This window comes from Canis lupus, chromosome 8 (genome assembly GCF_003254725.2).
Source record: "Canis lupus dingo isolate Sandy chromosome 8, ASM325472v2, whole genome shotgun sequence".
Taxonomy (NCBI): domain Eukaryota; kingdom Metazoa; phylum Chordata; class Mammalia; order Carnivora; family Canidae; genus Canis; species Canis lupus.
The window spans coordinates 29,320,498-29,339,584 of NC_064250.1; the positions used below are offsets into that span (position 1 = coordinate 29,320,498).

Sequence of the window (19,087 nt, forward strand, 5' to 3'; positions counted from 1 at the left end):
AGATATATAATTAATCACAACTGGAGACTCTAAAGAGGAGGAATTGTACTGGAAACTTTATATATACATTACATCCTTAATCCTCACGACACCCGTTATCAGGTAGGTACCCTGTGTCCATTTTATAAGTGAGGAAGCTGAACAAGTGAGAAGTTTCATCTAAGGTCACACAGATAGTTAAATGGCAGGTTTTGAAGGGCATCTATTTTAATTCCAAAGGCTGAGTGAAAGGGATAAAAAGGCTCTTTCATATGCCTATCAAGTAAACCAAACAAGGTTCATTCAACAGGCATGATATAATCCTAAAGAAGTCCTGATTGCTGCTATTTATCACTTCTTCCCTTAGGAAACGTACACTGTTTAAAAATAATTAATCTAGAATGGGTAACATCACCCTGTGCTAAATGAGTTTTGATTTGCAAATCAGCTTTCCTTTTTTAAAATTAAGAACAATTTTTGCCTGCTTCTTACTAAGTTTTCTTTTGTTTTTCACAATACCTTAAGCAATGTTTCCCAAATTTCCCTGATGGTATCACCTGCGGAACTGTTAAAAAACACAAATTCACAGGCTCCACCTCAGATCCACTGAATCAGAATTTCCAGGGGGGCGGGGAGACCTTGGAAACCATTATTTCCTCATTTCCTTTTTTTAACTTTTTACCTGGAAATAACTTCGAGTTTAAAAATGTTGCAAAAAAGCCCAAACTACAAATATCATCCATATATCCTTTACCAAAGGTTTATCTATTGTTAGCTTTTTATCCTGTTTATCATTCCTTCTATTCTATAGCACACACAATCATGTACATTTTTTGGTGAACCATTTGAGGATATATTACATATGTCATTGTCTTTTACCCCCTAAATACTCCAGTGTATATTTCCTAAGACTAGGGATATTCTCTTCCACACTCAGAGTGTAGTAATGAACTTCAAAAACTTATATAACATTATATAACATTTCATCTAATTTTTTTTTTTTAAAGATTTATCTATTTATTCATGAGAGACACACAGAGAGAGGCAGAGGCAGAAGCAGGCAGACTCCCCGCAGGAACACGATGCGGGACTCGATCCCGATCCCGAACCCGATCCCGATCCCGGAACTCCAGGATCATGCCCTGGAGCGGAAGGCAGACGCCCAACCGCTAAGCCACCCAGGCGTCCCAACATTTCAATCTAATTTGACCTACCATCCACATCTCGTCAGATGATCTAATAACATCTAGTACAGATTATGGTCTAGGATGAGACAGATGTTGGATTGAGCTAGGTGTCTTTTTAGCCTCCTCCAGCCATTCTTGTCTTTCACGGTATTTACATTTGAAAAGAACACAGTCCCATTCTTACTTTATTTGAACTTCTTCATTCTGTGTTTGCTTGATGTTTCCTAATGACTGCATAAATGATGCTGTGTCCTCTGAGTGTCCCTCAGGAACAGCCAGGAAAGGTGTTGCCTAATTTCTCCACTCTATACCTGCTCTTTTTTTTTTTTTTTTAAATAAGCAGTTTATGAGGATATACTTTAAGACTATGAAAATATCCTATTCCCCATCAAAATAATATCCTCAATTTAGCACTCACTGACAAATCTTGCCCAAGGCTCTTTTACCTAATCCTACTACTATAGCTACAAAATGAGGATTTTCCTCTGGCATTCCCTTGAGTTTTCAGAAAGCCCTTGGCATTTACTATAAGCATAGAGGCTTTCTCTTCCATTTGCTTCTTTGTAATTGATACGAATTATGAATTTTTCAGTGATTTATAACTCATTATATTGTCCTTATATAATTGATGGAAGCCTAGTTCTTCTCAGAGGGTAACAACAGGACTAGAGACAGAGATCTGGTTGCTAGATGTGCTCATCACACTGAGGTTTCTTTGCTTCTTGGCCTTTACAATGTACACAGGTGGGAAATATATACATGTATATATACATATATACACTTAAATATATACTTACATATACACACATTTATGATTTTCAAAATCATAAATTCACATGAATACCTTCAATTCCAATGACTTCTATGAGGCTGTTTTTTGTCTCTACCATTAATGAGTACCCCAAGTAACTGTTTTAATTAAGGATGTTTGGGAAACACTGCTCAAGAATGATGATGAATCGCAGCCACAAGTTCTCTGGTGCTTTTTCCACAAAATTCAAATGGATTAAAAGACAAACTAATTTAAAACACTGGGTGTTCTTGGGGAGCTTGGGTGGCTTAGTTGGTTAAGCATCTGTGTCTGCCTTCCACTTAGGTCCTGATCTCAGGGTCCTGCAATTGGCCCCATTTCCCTGCTCAGTGGGAAGCTGGGGAGCCTGCTTCTCCTTCTGTACCCCCTCCCTCAAATGAGTGAATAAAATCTTAAGAAACAAACAAACAAAAACCCACCACTCTGCGTGTTGTCTATTTCATTTATCTTAGCTATCAGTTCCTTCTTTCTACTGAATATGTTTTATTCAATTCCATTCTGTAGATAACTATTTCTGGAGATATGAGAGTAAAATAGAAACTGATTACTTTTCTCTTTCCAGATTTTCCTGTTATTAATGTCAATTTACTTTTTTTAAAAAAAGCTCTTATTAGTTTGGAGGATGTGCCTCAGTACATTTTACCCTTAAACGTTCAGGATACCTTCTTAGAAATACTACCAACCATATATCTGTGTCTATAAGGTATACTTATGGTTTATGAGTGTGTGTTACATGCTTTCAGCCATTCTCTTTCCTTTTCTCCCTCTCTTACTGATTTCACTTGCAATACTTATTGTTCAATTTCCTAATCTTTAGGGCGTATATCCAACGATGCCCAACATAAACTATAAACGACTATGAACATGTATATTATTAGTATTCTACTTCATGAGCCAGGCCTTCCCTGTTGGGCTAGAATGAAGCCCTGTATAGATTGTTTTTACTGTTTTTATTGTTTATTGTACTTTCTTATACTGTTATCAGTCAGAACAAAGCAGACTTTGCCCCATACTGGTATATGACAATGAGGGGATATAGAAAGGAATGGCGGAAAAATCCTGAGGGAATGGCAGCCCAAAGAGAAGGAAGTTCTGTGGCAATTAACCTAACATACTTCTGTACATATGCAAGGGATATCCTGAGCGAAGTGAGGGATATTCTGTTCTTAATGAACAGAATCGGAAATGAATTGGCTTAGAACAACACAGAGCAACTCTACTGGTAACTACTCTTTGTATCAGTTTCTTCATCTTTTGAATGAGGATACGAATTATATCTACCTCATACGGTTTTTATGAGATTTAGACAAGCTAACACGTTAGGTAATTAATAAGGTTATTCCTATGAAACAATTCTTTTTTTCTTACCAACAAAGTGACAACATGTATTCAGTAGTCTCTCATCCCCCTGAATAAAGTTTTACTCTTACCCAACCCCCCAGGGTTATTTCTGTGATGCATCAGCAACATTATTAATTAAGAACTAGAGGAATCCACTATAGAAATGACACTATAAAAGCAAGTCTTTGACAAACAAAAAACTTGAAATTTCTTAAGCGTCTAACTTTTTTGTGAGGACAGTAATTGTAGATATAATTAATCAATTTATGAAAACTGGTATATTTCAAAGAGCTGTTTATTAACCAATTTCCTACTTCCAATATTATCCATTTTATTAATGTGTAGTTTGAAGATAATTAAATTTACTATTAAATACAGGCTATTTAGAGGTTAATGGATTCCTATAAATTATCATTTGCTTGTAAAAAAAAAGTGCTCTAAAAAAAAATACGCAACAGCAACAAGATAATCAAGATACTTACTTCATCTCTATAAAGTGGGCTAGTGTAATACATTATGTCCATTGCACTGCTGTTCAGCATATCCCTTAAACCTCGTACTTTGTCTGGAGTAATGGAATCAACAGTGTCTACAAATTTAAAAAAAGAAAATATTAAACTTATAGAAGATCTTTGTTTTAGGGAAAAAATAAATTGTGAAAAAATTACATTCTCCAAAACAACGGGTCTTTAAGTTCACATTTACATATTCAAGAGTGGCTTTGGATCTAATGAAACTTCCCTTCTTACAAAATGTTGCAAAAAAAACCCCAAACCAAACCAAACCCACAAACAGTAAAAGACTAAAGGGAACATGGGAAGAAAAGGAACATTAAGGATGAAAGCCATGATCAAATCTGTAAAGATTTATCATTTTTTCCCTATATATTGGCTTTTGCATGACAATCAGGGGTACTCAGAGCAAAACCAGGCCATCTGTATTCTTGAACAAGTGTTAAGGGATCCGATCTTACTCTTCCTGTACCTGTTTCTCTGTTTCCTTTCTCTTCTTCCTTGGCCTCTGTACTTTGGGCCTGGCAATACCCATATAGAATGCCCACCGCCACCAGTGGCAAACCAGTAACAAATTATTATTATTTTTTTAAAGATTGTATTTATTTATTCATGAGAAACAGGGAAAGAGAGAGAGGCGGAGACACAGGCAGAGGGAGAAGCAGGCTCCATGCAGGGAGCCCGATGTGGGACTCGATCCTGGGACTCCAGGATCACACCCTGGGCCAAAGGCAGACACTCAACCTCTGAGCCACCTAGGCGCCCCCCAGTAACAAATTAAAAAGTTTCCCTACACTTCCTACACGTTACATATATCTCTCTTCAGTGAACCCAAGATCCTATGGGCAAGAGCTGCCAAATTACAAATATGTAAATATGATAAAGTTGGTATAATTCACTTTTGAAAAAAGAAAGTCATGTACACTACACTGCACTGCAAACAACTCAGCATTCCTGGATTACAGCTAACCCGTGAAAATTCTACCGTGGGAAGCATATTCTAGGAAACACCTAATAAAGTGATCAGAGATGCAGGAAACTTTGAATTTCTTACAGAAATACAAAGAAGCCCTATATAAGGATGAATATCATAATATGAAAGAACAAGGTGGGCAGGACAAAGCTTATATTTTTAGTCTAGCGTAGTTTATCTTCCAGTTTTTCACTGAATTGTTTTTATTCATCCCCTACTTTAATATAGTCTAGTAACGACTGGAAGACAATGACTCAAGCAAAAGCTAGAAGTCTTTTCAAAGATGTAAAGGATGTGGGTAGCATAACACATTTATAGCCTATGCCTATTTTTAAATTGTAAAAGTGATAGACGTGACTACCATGCTGATACAAAGAACTTAAATGCCATTTTAATGCATTTCCCAAAAAAAGTTTTTACTGTGAAATACACATACATACAAAGAAGATATTTAATATATACATGCATCTGAAAGAATAATTTATATATGGGAAAACATGTTTCTGTCACCTAGCTTAAAAATATTGCCAGTATCTCTAAAACTCACAGCATAATGCTAAATGATCACATGCCTCTCCCTAAGTAACTACCAATGAGAAGTTTGTGCTATACTCTTGCTTTATAGACTACATGTTCATTAATATTAATAATTTTAGCCAATTCTAGAGCATTTATTATGTGCCAGAGCATAAATATTTTATTTCATTTTGTCTGTTTCTGAATACTATGTAAATTGAGTTACTGCCCATGGCTCATATGGCCCAATACTATGCTTCTGAGATTCACTGATGTTGAGCCATATAGCTATAACCCACTCATTTTCACTGCTATATACTATTTCACATATATCTATCAACGTACTCATTTTCCTTTGAAAGACATTTGGGTTGTTTTTAGTTTTTGCTAATATAAACTATTCTCCTAACACTGTTGTATGTCTCTTGGTGCACATGTGTAGGAGTTTCTTTAGTATATATACATCTAGGAGTGAAACTACTGTGTCACAGGGCACACTCACATTCACCGTTACAAGAATATGTCAAACCATCTTCCAAAGTGATTGTACCAATTCACATTTCCATCAATAGTCAATGAGAATCATAAGTGCTGTATATCCTCACCAACATTTGGTATCACCACTTTCTTAAATTTTTTCCTAACTGATGACTTAAAGGTATTTCATTGTGGTTTAATTTGCATCTCCTTGATTGCTAGAGAATGTACATTTTATATATGAAATTGTAAATTAAATATATTATAACACACACATGTGTATGTGTGTGTCTGCCTATCTCCATTTAGGTTTCCTATTCTTTATTCTGGATATTAGACTTTGGTGGTTATATCTGTTGTTCTGTTGCAACATCTTTTCCATTTGCGGCTTATCTTTCTTTTTTTTTATTTTTATTTTTTATTTTTTATTTTTAAATTTATTTATTCATGAGACACACAGAGAGGAAGAGGTAGAGACATAGGCAGAGGGAGAAGCAGGCTCTCCATGGGTAGCTCTATGTGGGACTTGATCCCGGGACCACAGGATCGTGCCCTGAGCCAAAGGCAGCCGCTCAACCACTGAGCCACCCAAGTGTCCCTGTGGCTTGTCTTTTTTATGCTACTGCGAAAAAGAAGTTCTTAATTTCAATCTAATCAATTTATCCATGTTACTTTATAGTTGTGTTTTTGTGTCATATTTTTTTTTGTAATACATTTTATTTTATTTTATTTTTTTTAAGATTTATTTATTTATTTATGAGAGAGAGAGGCAGAGACACAGGCAGAGGGAGAAGCAGGCTCCATGCAAGGAGCCCGATGTGGGACTCGTCCCCGGGTCTCCAGGATAACACCCTGGGCTGCAGGCGGCGCTAAACTGCTGAGCCACCGGGGCTGCCCTGTAATACATTTTTTTTTTTTTTTTTCTGTAATACATTTTAAAGCCCTGGCTTAAATGTTTGATCTTCTGGAATGTGAGGTAGAAATGATTTTCACTTTTCTCTCTACAGGATAACTGGTTACTAAGCACCATTTATGGGACAGGCCATCCTTTCACCTGTGATCTGTAATGCTGGCTCTATGATAAACCAGGTTTCCAAACTAAACACAGATCCATATGAGGGGTCTCCAGTCTGGTGTACTGATCTGTTTACCTAACCTGTGCCAATCTAAGTCTAAATTATCTTATATACAAAAGTTAAAAAATAGTTCAGTTATCTACAAGGATTTGACACCCTCTCCACTCTCTTGTTTTGTATCTTGGCTATTTTTGGGCCTCTGATCTTCTACATTAATTTTGGGATCAGCTTGTCAAGTTTTATGGAACTCCATTGGGATTTTGATTGAAAGTGCATGGAATCTATAGATCAGTTTGGGAGAAATAATATCTCTAGTATATTGAACCATCCAATCTACAAAAATGATCTTTGTATATATTTAAGTTGTACTTATGTAAAAATTTAAGTTGTACTTAGTATCCTTTAAATTATTTTCATCTTTAATATAAATATACATATTTTATTAGATTTCTAGGAACCTTGTATTTATGCTACTTCGAATAGTCTGTGCTGGCATATAGAAATACAGTTATTTTTGCATATAGATCTTTTATTTCACAACCTTGTAAAAAATCTTATTAATTCTAATAATTTTTCTGTAGATTCTTTTGTATATTCTGTGTAGACAACCCTCCCTTAAGCCCTGTAACCACTAATCAGTTCTCTGTCTCTATAATTTTGCCTCTCTTAGGATGTCACATAAATGGAAGCACACAGGGTGTCTGAGCTGCTCAGTTGGTTAAGCATCTGCCTTTAGCTCAGGCTGTGATCACAGAATCCTGGGATTGGGCCCCTCATCAGGCTCCCTGCTCAGTGAGGAGCCTGCTTCTCCGTCTTGCTCATGTTCTGTTAAATAAATAGAATCTTTTAAAAAAATGGAAGCACGGGATCCCTGGGTGGCGCAGCGGTTTAGCGCCTGCCTTTGGCCCAGGGCGCGATCTTGGAGACCCGGGATCGAATCCCATGTCGGGCTCCCAGTGCATGGAGCCTGCTTCTCCCTCTGCCTGTGTCTCTGCCTCTCTCTCTCTCTCTGTGTGACTATCACAAAAAAAAAAAAAAAAAAAAGGTTTAAAAAAAAAATGGAAGCACATATTATGCAAACTTTGAGACTGGCTTCTGTAATACTGTGATATACAGCTGACCCCTGTACAACAAGGGTTTAAACTGTGCAGGTCCATTCATACATGGATTTTTTTTTTTTTATAAATACAGTATAGCACTGTAAATGCAGTTTCTCTTCCTTATGATTTTTTTTAATTGTATTTATTTATTCATGAGAGACATACACACACACACACAGAGGGGGGGGGGCGGGGGGCAGGGACACAGGCAAAGGGAGAAGCAGGCTCCATGCAGGGAGCCCCACATGGGACTTGATCCTAGGTCTCCAGGATCACACCCTGGGCTGAAGGTGGTGCTAAACCACTGAGCTACCCGGGTTGCCCTCTTAGGATTTCCTAAATAACACTTCCTTTTCTCTAGCTAACTTTACTCAGAATACAGTATATAAGCACATAACATAAAACATTTGTTAATTGACTATGTTATCAATAAGGCTTCTGGTCAACAGTAGGCAATTAGTCATTAAGATTTTGAAAAGTCAAAAGTTATACGCAAATTTTGATTGTGTGTGGGGTGGTCAGTGCCCCCATCGCCACACATATTTTGTTCAAGGACCAACTGTAATAAGAAACATGTTTGGTCTTTGTCTGGTTCTTGGCACAGGATTCCTAAAACCCTCATAATTTCCTGAGGGGTGAAAGAAGTATCTTTTATTATTCATAATAAGCCTCTTTCAACTGCACCTGAGTTTGTGTTAGTAAGGTGATTCTTGGAGGATGGGGGCTGATTCACAGAGAAACCAATCATGTGAAATCATGTGACTAGAGGGTTGAACTTTTTGTACCATCCCCTGACCTCTGTAAAGGTCTTGAGATTGATCTTGAGGTCAATTGCCAATGATTTAATCAATTGTGTCTACATAGCAGAACCTCCATAAAAACCCTAAACAACAACAGGGTCTCGGGAGCCTCCAGACTGGCAAACCCATGTTAGTACTGGAAGGAAGGCGCACTTGGACAAGATATGAAATTACTGTATCCCTTCCCCATACCTTGCTCTACATAGCTCTTCACCTGGCTTTTTATTGCAGCCTTTCTTAACACTCTTTCAAATTAGTAAATGTGTTTTAAACTAGTGAATCTAAGTAAATGCTTCCTTAAGTTTTGCGAGCCATTTTGTGAATCTGGTAAGTTATTGAATCTTAGGATGGAGTCAAAGGGACCCCTTCCCCCAATTTATAGCTAGTCCGTCAGAAGTACTAGTGACAATCTGGAATGTCTGACTACATCTGAAGGGGGGGGGCAGTCTTGGGGACTGAGTCCTTAATCCGACTGCACTCTCCCTGGAGAGTTTGTGACAGAACTGAGTTAAATTACAGGACACCCAGGATGGAGAAATGGTTGGTATGGGGAAAAACCTTCATACTTTTGGTATCAGAAGTATTGAGAATAGGGCAGCCCCGGTGGCGCAGCGGTTTAGCGCCACCTGTAGCCCGGGGTGTGATCCTGGAGACCCGGGATGAGTCCCACATCAGGCTCCCTGCATGGGCCTGCTTCTCCCTCTGCCTGTGTCTCTGCCTCTCTCTCTCTCTCTGAATTTAAAAAAAAAAAAAAAAAAAAGTATTGAGAATAGAGAGAAACAGTGGTGCTTTAACTTTAGTTTTTCTCACTCACTATCACGCCTTTGATAGTCTATCACAGTAGTTTAAACCTTATAGAATATTAGATATTCAGTTTTATTAAATGTTAATTCAACCATGTTGTCTACATTCTTGAGTAGCCTGAAAAATTTATCTGGGTAAATGGGAAAAGTCCAAAAGATAGTGTTTCTACACTAGAACCTTATATATGAGCTCCTGCTGCTGAGAAGTCTTCTTTGGTCACTAGTATTTTTTTTTCAACTCGTTAAAACTTTGGATACTATCTTGATTTATAAGCTATAACTGACAAAGTAGGTATATTTCACAAAAATATGCGAAATTAAATGAGAAACTCCATGCAAAATGAACTATGGAGTGCCAGGCACATAGTATAAGCTCCACTAGTGATATCGTGTCTAGAACACTCATTTTCCAGATTATGCAAATCACCAACTGAAACATGCTATTCTAATGGTTTAAATATTAAAAGGTCACAACTTTGTGCATATTTTAGCTAACACCTCTTTATAAGGAAGCAAACAAAAATGATTTTATTTAAACAAACATACTGTATAATTTCCCTATGCTAGATTATAATTCACCAGCCCAGAGAATGCAGGAACCACTAAAAGGAAACCAAAAACCTGAGATTTTATCTTCCAAATATAGGAAAAGAAAACTATTAGAAAGAAAATGTAAGCTCAAATGGAACTGTGGACAACAAATGTTTTTAGTGTCAACAAATCACTTTCTCTCAAAAACTTTAGACAGTATTTTGTTCCCTCCACATGCTCCCCGCCACGCCCCCAAATCCCCAATCTACAGAAGCCATGCACAAAAACCGGGCTACTTATGAAACCTATATGGTGATCCGAATCAACATATGACAATTATTTTAAAAATCAAAAAAAAAAATCAACAGATTTTCTTAAATAATCTAGAACAAAGACTGAGTATACCTCAAGACAACTAAATTAAAGACACTTTGTTCCCAACAACCAACACTTCGTTGCTAGTGGCTAAATCATTTAAGTTCTAAACAAACTTTACCTCCATCAAGAGTAAGTTTTGATCGCCACTCAACAGGCAGAAATTCAACATGTGTTGCATGGTTGGAAAAATGCCTTTCTTCAATTTTTCTTGCAGCTTCTCTCATCCTAAAAAAAGAAAATAAAAACAAAAACATGTTATCAGAGAAACTTCTTCTATGTATTTATATGGTATAAAATGTCTTTAATCATACCACTTCCACTTGCTTCTAACTTTATCCTATTATGTTTCAATTATTGTTACACCATGCAATGGTTCATAACAGTAGGAAACCTTCATTTCAAAGCTATTTCCCTAAACTTCTCATCTATGATTTCAAATATTATAAGCTTTCACATTATATCCTAAATAACTATACATAAAATCTTTGGTAGAAGGCAGCCCAGGTGGCTCAGTGGTTTAGCGCCGCCTTTAGCCCAGGGCGTGATCCTGGAGACCGGGGATCGAGTCCCACGTCGGGCTCCCTGCATGGAGCCTGCTTCTCCGTCTGCCTCTGTCTCTCATGAATAAAAAAATAAAATCTTAAAATTAAAAAAATAAATAAATAAAAATCTTTGGTAGAGAGAACAGTACAATGAAGACTTCCTATGCTATCATCCTGCTCCAAATATTAGCAAGTCATGACCTGTCCTATTTCATCTATTCCTCCACTCATCTTCCCCATAATATGAATTTTTAAGTTTTATTTTAAAAATTAAGATAGGGATCCCTGGGTGGCGCAGTGGTTTGGCGCCTGCCTTTGGCCCAGGGCGCGATCCTGGAGACCCAGGATCGAATCCCACATCGGGCTCCCAGTGCATGGAGCCTGCTTCTCCCTCTGCCTGTGTCTCTGCCTCTCTCTCTCTCTCTGTGAGACTATCATAAATAAATAAAAAAATTAAAAAAAATAAAAATAAAAAATAAAATAAAAATTAAGATAGAGGGATCCCTGGATGGCTCAGCAGTTTAGCACCTGCCTTTGGCCCAGGGCGTGATCCTGGGGTCCCGGGATCGAGTCCCACGTTAGGTTCCCTGCATGGAGCCTGCTTCTCCCTCTGCTTGTGTCTCTGCCTCTCTTTCTCTCTTTCTATTGTGAATAAATAAATAAAATCTTTTAAAAAATAAATAAAAATTAAGATAGAGCAAATTTTTTTTTTTCCTTTTTGGGGTCAGTGGTATAGATTCACGATTAGTACCACCACAATTAAGATACAGTCTAGTTCTATTATTCCCCCAAATTCCCTCACAAGAACCCTTTATAGAGCACCCTTCCCCCATATTTTAAAGCAAATCCCAGACATCACATCATCTCATCTGTAACTTGTTTAGTAGCTATTTCTAAACATAAGGAAAACATAACCTATTCAGAGCTATTATCATACCAAAATTTTTAACAATTCTTTAATTTCAGCAAATACGTGGCTCAGTGGTCCCATTTCCCCAGTTAGACTAGACATGCTATTTTGTAACATAAAATATATCTTTCATTTGTTTGAATTGAGCTCGAAATACAATGGTTTCCCCTTTATATGTGGGATACATTCCAAAACTCCTAGTGGACGCCTGAAACTACAGATAGTACTGAACCCTATATGTTCTGTTTTTTCCAATACATATACACCTATGATAGTTTAATTTATAAAGTAGGTATAGTGAGAGCTTAGTAACAATAATCAAACAGAACAATTATAACAATTAAGTTATATATATGTGGTTTCTCCCTCAAAATCTTACTGCATTGTATTCATCCTTCTGCTTCTTATGATAACATATGAGATGATAAAATGCCTATGTGGGGAGATGAAGTGAGGTGAATGACACGGGCACTGTGAGGCAGCGTTAGGCTACTATCATCTGCTTCCAGATGCAGTTGACACCAGTTAACTGACATCATGGAGAATGAAACTGCAGATATGATGGGGGACTACTGTATAGTCCATGCACTGTAAGTGGTGGATATCTCTCTCATGTATCTTTTATTTTTTTTATTTTTTTATTTTTTTTATTTATTTGTGATAGTCACAGAGAGACAGAGAGAGAGAGGCAGAGACACAGGCAGAGGGAGAAGCAGGCTCCATGCACCGGGAGCCTGATGTGGGATTCGATCCCGGGTCTCCAGGATCGCGCCCTGGGCCAAAGGCAGGCGCCAAACCGCTGCGCCACCCAGGGATCCCTCATGTATCTTTTAATCTATTGGTTCCTTTCTCTCCTTTTTTTTTGGGGGGGGGGGGGGGGTTTGGTTTTCTAATTTATTTTTGTCCTGTAGAGTTCTTCAGAGTCTGACTTTTAATGATTGCAATTCCATGGTATTGTTTAACATGTTCTTTGTCCTCTACTTCCATAATTTGTTAGTGAGATATGGGGCTTGATCAGATTCAAGTTCCACTGTTTTGGCAAGACTACTAACTCCATAGGTGCATATATCTGTGTTGGTCTCTTTTTGGTGATGCTAGCAGTTATGACAATCATTGCTTAGATTGATTTATTATGGTTCCATCACTCCTTGTTTACAAAGCTTATACTTCTAGAAAGAGAAATTTCCTCGTATTGAATACTTGGTTGTTTTGTAGTACAACTGTCTCCTTTTTTTGGTCAGTAAATATCTTCAAGTTGGCTTCTCTTTTTTTTTTTGTTTTTTTTGTTTTTTTTTTTTTGTTTCTGTGGCTTCTGTCTCCTTTTGACACAACCTGAGTCTTTTCTTTTGAAGAGTTTTTATTTAATTATTTTTATTTAATTATTTTAAAAAATATTTTATTTTTATTTAATTACTTTTTAAAAGATTTTATTTATTCATGAGAGACACACAGAGAAAGGCAGGAACATGGGCAGAGGCACAAGCAGGCTCCTTGCAGGAAGCCTGATACTTGATCCCTGGAGCGGGGATCATGCCCTGAAAGTAGACGCTCAATTGCTGAGCTACCCAGGCATCCCAGTTGGGTGGCTCTTTCGTTTGTTCAGAGTTGTGCAATTATCACCACTATCTAATTTCAGAACTTACATATCCCCAAAAGAAACAATGTAGTCACAACGTTCACTCCCCATGTTTCCTCTCCCTAAGCCCTGGTGATCATGAATCCACTTTCTGACTCTATGGATCTGCCTATTCTGGATATTTAATATAAATGGAATCATATGTATGTGGCTTTTGTGTCTGGCTTCTTTCACTTAGTATGTTTCAAGGTTCATCCATGTGGTATCATGAATCAGTACTTCACTGCTTTTTATAGCTGAATAATATTCTACTGTATGAATATACTTTTACTTATCCATCCATCAGCTAATGAATATTCTATTTTTGGGACAATGATGTATAATGTTGCTCTGAATATTCTTTAACAGGTTTTTGTGTAGATATGTTTTCAATTCTCCTGGGTATATACCTAGGAGTGGAATTATACTGGCTTGTATGCTAACTCTACATAATTTTTTGAAGAAGTACTAAACTATTTTCCAAAGCAGTTGTACTACTTTACAATCCCACCAGCAACATGAGGGTTCTAATTTTTAAACGTCCTCATTAACATTTATTATTTTCCATCTTTTTTGTAAGAGTCAACCTAGCAGGTGTAGAGAGTGGCATCTCATCGTGGTTACAAATTGCATCTTCCTAACCTCTAATGATATTGAACATCTTTTCAGTGTTTATGTGCCATTGTATATTTTATCTGGACAAATGTTTGTTCAAATCCTTTTCCTATTTTAAAAAATTGAACTTTTTAAATAAGCATTCTTTATACAGGCTAGATTCTTCTCAAATTACAATTTTTTAAAAAAGATTTTATTTGTTCATTCATGAGAGACACACACACACAGAGAGATAGAGGCAGAGACACAGGCAGAGGGAGAAGCAGGCTCCATCCCGGGTCTCCAGGATCAGGCCCTGGGGAGAAGGCGGCGCTAAACCACTAGGCCACCTGGGCTGCCCTCAAATTACAATTTGTAATCCCCCCATTCTGTGGGTTGTCTTCACCTTCCTGATAATGTCCTTTGAAGAACAAAAGTTTTAACTTTTGCTAAAGTTCAACTTATCTCTTTTTTCCTCTGTGGCTTCTATTTTTGATGTTGGATCTTAGAAACCATTGCCTAATCCAAGGTCACAAAGATATACTCCTATGTTTTAAGAGTTTATAGTTTTGGCTCTTATATTTTAGCCTCTGATTTTGAATTAATTTTTGTATATGTGTGAGGTAGAGGTTTGATTTCATTCTTTTGCAGATATCCAGGTGTCCCAGCACCATTTGTTAAAAGGCTATTCTTGGGACACCCGGGTGGCTTAGTCAGGTAGATGTCCAACTCTAGATCTCGGTGATGTGAGTTCAAGCCCTGCATTGGGCTCCATGCCCAGTATGGAGTCTACTTTTTTTTTTTTTTTTAAGATTTTATTCATTTATTCGAGAGAGAGAGAGAGAGAGAGAGAGAGAGAGAGAGGTGCACAGACACAGGCAGAGGGAGAAGTAGGCCCAAAGCAGGGAACCTGACGAGGGACTTGATCCTGGGTCTCCAGGATAACACCCTGGGCTGAAGGCGGCGCTAAACCACTGAGCCACCCAGGCTGCCCTGGAGTCTACTTTTTTAAAAAAGGTTATTATTTCCTTAACGAATTATTTCAGCACTTCCATTGAAAAATCAATTGAACACTAAATTCTATTCCATTCATCTTGCTTTGTAGTAAGTTATGAAATTGGGAAGTCTAAGTCTTCAGTCTTTGTTCTTTTTCAAGATTGTTTTGGCTGTTCTGAGTTCCTTGAATTTCCACAAGGATTTTAGGATCAACGTGTCAATTTCTGCATAAGCACAGATAGGTCTTTAATAGGAATGTGCTGAGTTTGGAGATCAATTTGGGAAGTACTGCAATCTTAACATTAAATCTTTTAATCCACAAATGAAGGCAGTCATTTTCACTTATATTTAGGTCTGCTCTAATTTCTTTCAAAGGTATATTATAGTTTTCAGTGTACAAATCTTATATTTCTCTTGTTAAACTTATTGCTAGGTAGGTTATTCTTTTTGATACTTAGTAAAATGGAAATGCTTTTTTTCTTTTTTTTATAAAGTAAACTCCCCCCAACCTGAGTCTTGAACTCATAACCTTGGGATCAAGAGTCATACATTCTTGACTGAGCCAGCCAGGTGCCCCTGGAAATGCTATCTTAATTTTCAGATTGTTCATTGATAGTATGTAAATACAATTTGTTTTTACATCGGATCTTGTATCCTATAACTTTGCTGAGTTCATTTATCAGCTGTAATAGTTTTTCTGTGTATATGTATAGATTCCCTAGTATTCTCTCTCTATAAGATCTTATTATGTGGGCAGCCCAGGTAGCTCAGCAGTTTAGCGCCGCCATCAGCCCAGGGCCTGATCCTGGAGACCCGGGATCGAGTCCCACATCGGGCTCCCTGCATGGAGCCTGCTTCTCTCTGCCTCTGTCTGTCATAAATAAATAAAATCTTAAAAAAAAAAAAAAAAAAAGATCGATCTTATCTGCAAACAGAGATCATTTTATTTCTTCATTTATAATCTGGATCTTTTTAATTTCTTTTTCTTGTCTAACAGCCCTGGCTGAAACCTACAGTATAATGTTGATCAGAATTGAGAGAAGATGTCCCAGTTTTGTTTTTGATCTCGAGGAAAAGCTTTCAGGTTTTTAAAGTATAATTTTAGTCATGGGCTTGTAGATATCTTTCCTCAGATTGTGGAAATTCCCTTCTCTCCCACTAGTTTCCTGAGTGTTTTCATTATGAAAGGGTGTTAAATTTTGTTAATGCATCAAAAACCACATGCTGTGTTTTTTTCCCTTTGTTCTATTACCCTTGATTGATCTTTAAAAATATGTTGAATCAACCTTGCATTCCTGGGATAAATCTCACTTGATAGTAGTGTGTATCATCTTTACATGCTGTTGATGGATTCAGTTTGTTGAGGATTTTTGTGTCCATAATGAATACTAATTTGTATTCGTAAAGGATATTGACCTATAGTGTTTTTTTCTCCTTATGACATTTTTGTCTGGTTTTGGCATTAGGGCAATACTGGCCTCAAAGGATAAGTTGGTAAGTCTTCTTGACTCTTAACTTTTCTGAGTTTGTGAAGAATTGATACTCTTTCAATGTTTTGCAGATTTTGCTAATGAAGTCATCTGGTCCTGAGCCTTTTCATTTTTTCAGAAGTTTTTGGATTATTATTTTTTTAAAGATCTTACATATTTATTTATGAGAGACACAGAGAGAGAGAGAGGCAGAGATATAAGCAGAGGGACGAGAAGCAGGCTTCGTGCAGGAAGCCTGATGTAGAAGCTGATTCTGGGACCCTGGGATCATGCCTTGAGCCAAAGGCAGACAGAACGCTCAACCACTGAGCCACCCAGGTGTCCCTGATTATTAATTCAAATACTTTACTTGTTAATGGTCAATTTAGATTTTCTCTATCTTCTTACTGACCACCAGATCAGTTTGTGAGTGTGTATCTCTCTAGGAATTTGTCCATTTCATCTATGGTATCTAATTTGTTGGCATAGAATTATAATTATGCACAGTATTCCCCTATAATCCTTTTGATTTCGATAAGGTAATTATTTCCCTCTTTGATTCATCTTTTCAAATGTTTAGTTTTAACAAGTGTAAGAATGTATAAAGAAAGACCACACTTTAAGGTTTCTAATATTATCCTACCCACAAATTCATGTTTGATGGCTGTAGAGTTCTTATGTAGTTCATTATGATATAATAATTAGAATTATCTGACCAAAATGTAAAAACTGGTGGGGCTGAGAAACTCTGAGTTATAATCTCAGGAAAATACTGCATTTGACTAAAGTACTGTGGTCTCCTACAGTAAATTTACATAATCCTCCACTCTGCAGGATCACTATCCTAGTTCTCAAATGGTCACATATTTAGATACTAATTAGGCAAGCAGGTATGTCTCCTAAATCACCTGGTTGTAATTAATTGCAATGATTCAAAAAAGGAAAGAAAGAGAAAGATAAAAGAAAATAGTAAGGAATGGAGGAAGGAAGGGGATAAGGAAGGGAAGAGGGAGAAGAGAGGGCAGGGACGGAGGAAGGGAGAGAGATTGGCTATGCCTCCAGATTTGCCTTACTAAAAATGGTAAAATATTTCCTAAATATACGGGTCTTGACTACATGAGAAACCCTGAGACCAATGGAGAACAGAGAAAACAACAAAACAGGAATGATTAAAAAACATTATGATATAGCACAGGCTACAATCCATGAATGTACAGCTACAAGGCTCCACACAAAGTTGCGTCTTGCTATAAGCTTATTAAGCTTCATTGTTCCTCTGTAGGCAATGAATGCTTGCTTAGTTGATATTTTGAAAGAGAGAGAGAGAGAGAAATTAATAGGACCTAAGAATTACTGTCCAATTAAAGATCATTAAATAGCTCTGAAAAAATAAAGCTTTATAATTCTCAATTTAAAAAAATCAATTGATAACACAAATTGGTTTTAAGATATATATAGGAAAGGATGAAAATAGAAAATGAAAACAATTGACAAGGTACACCCTTTACACAAGAAAGCAAGGCCCAAAAGTATATATGCCACCTTTGTGTGAAAAAATTTGCATTGCTGAAAGAAATTTTAGAAAAATATAAAACAAATGAATAACATTGCTATGAGACACAAGGACAGAAGACAATGGGGGATGATGGAGAGAGGAATGGGAGTCAGACTTCTCATTCTGCACATTTTTATACTTTGTAAACCATGTGAATATATTTCCTATTCAAAAAATAAATTTTGTTGACAATCTGGTTTGCTGTTGTCCTTCCATTTTTTTCTGTGCTTACAGCTTGATGCCTTTCTTCTTTAAAAATTCCTTTGTGGGGACCCTTTTAAAGAAAGAGGAAGCCAAAAGAAATAATCCACAAAAACAGGGATTGAAAAGATATTACAATGACACTAAATTCATATCTTTCAATAGTTACTCTGAATGCGAATGGGCTAAGTGAGCCCATCAAAAGACCCAGGGTATCAGAATGGATAAAAAAGCAAGACCCATCTATTTGCTGTCTACAAGAGACTCATTTGAGACCTAAGGATACCTCCAGCCTGAAAATGAAAGTTGGAGAACCATTTACCATTTAAATGGTCCTCAAAAGAAAGCAGGGGTAGCGATCATCATATCAGATAAATTAAAGTTTATCGCAAAGACTGTAGTAAGAGATGAAGAGGGACACTATATCATACTTAAAGGGTCTATCCAACAAGACCTAACAATCATGAATATTTATGCCCCTAATGTGGGAGCTACCAAGTATATCAATCAATCAATAACCAAAGTAAAGACATACTTAGATAATAATACAATAATAGTAGGAGACCTCAACACGGCACTTGCTGCAAATGACAGATATTTCAGGCACAACATCACCAAAGAAACAAGAGCTTTAAATGATACACTGGACCAGATGGATTTCACACATATATACAGAACTTTCCATCCGAACGCACTGAATACATATTCTTCTGAGGTGCAC

The 19,087-nt window shown here is 37.0% G+C and overlaps 1 protein-coding gene across 8 annotated transcripts in view; it reads right to left on the reverse strand.

Moving 5' to 3' along the window:
• Window positions 1–19,087, reverse strand: part of DDHD1 (DDHD domain containing 1) — a 109,217-nt gene that overhangs the window by 26,916 nt on the left and 63,214 nt on the right. For all 8 annotated transcript variants that reach the window (XM_025442402.3, XM_025442405.3, XM_025442401.3 and 5 more), the window contains 2 exons: window positions 10,603–10,709; window positions 3,801–3,907 (listed from right to left, as the gene is read on the reverse strand). In XM_025442402.3, the coding sequence (XP_025298187.3) occupies window positions 3,801–3,907; window positions 10,603–10,709 (214 nt within the window). The remainder of the gene's footprint in view (window positions 1–3,800; window positions 3,908–10,602; window positions 10,710–19,087) is intronic.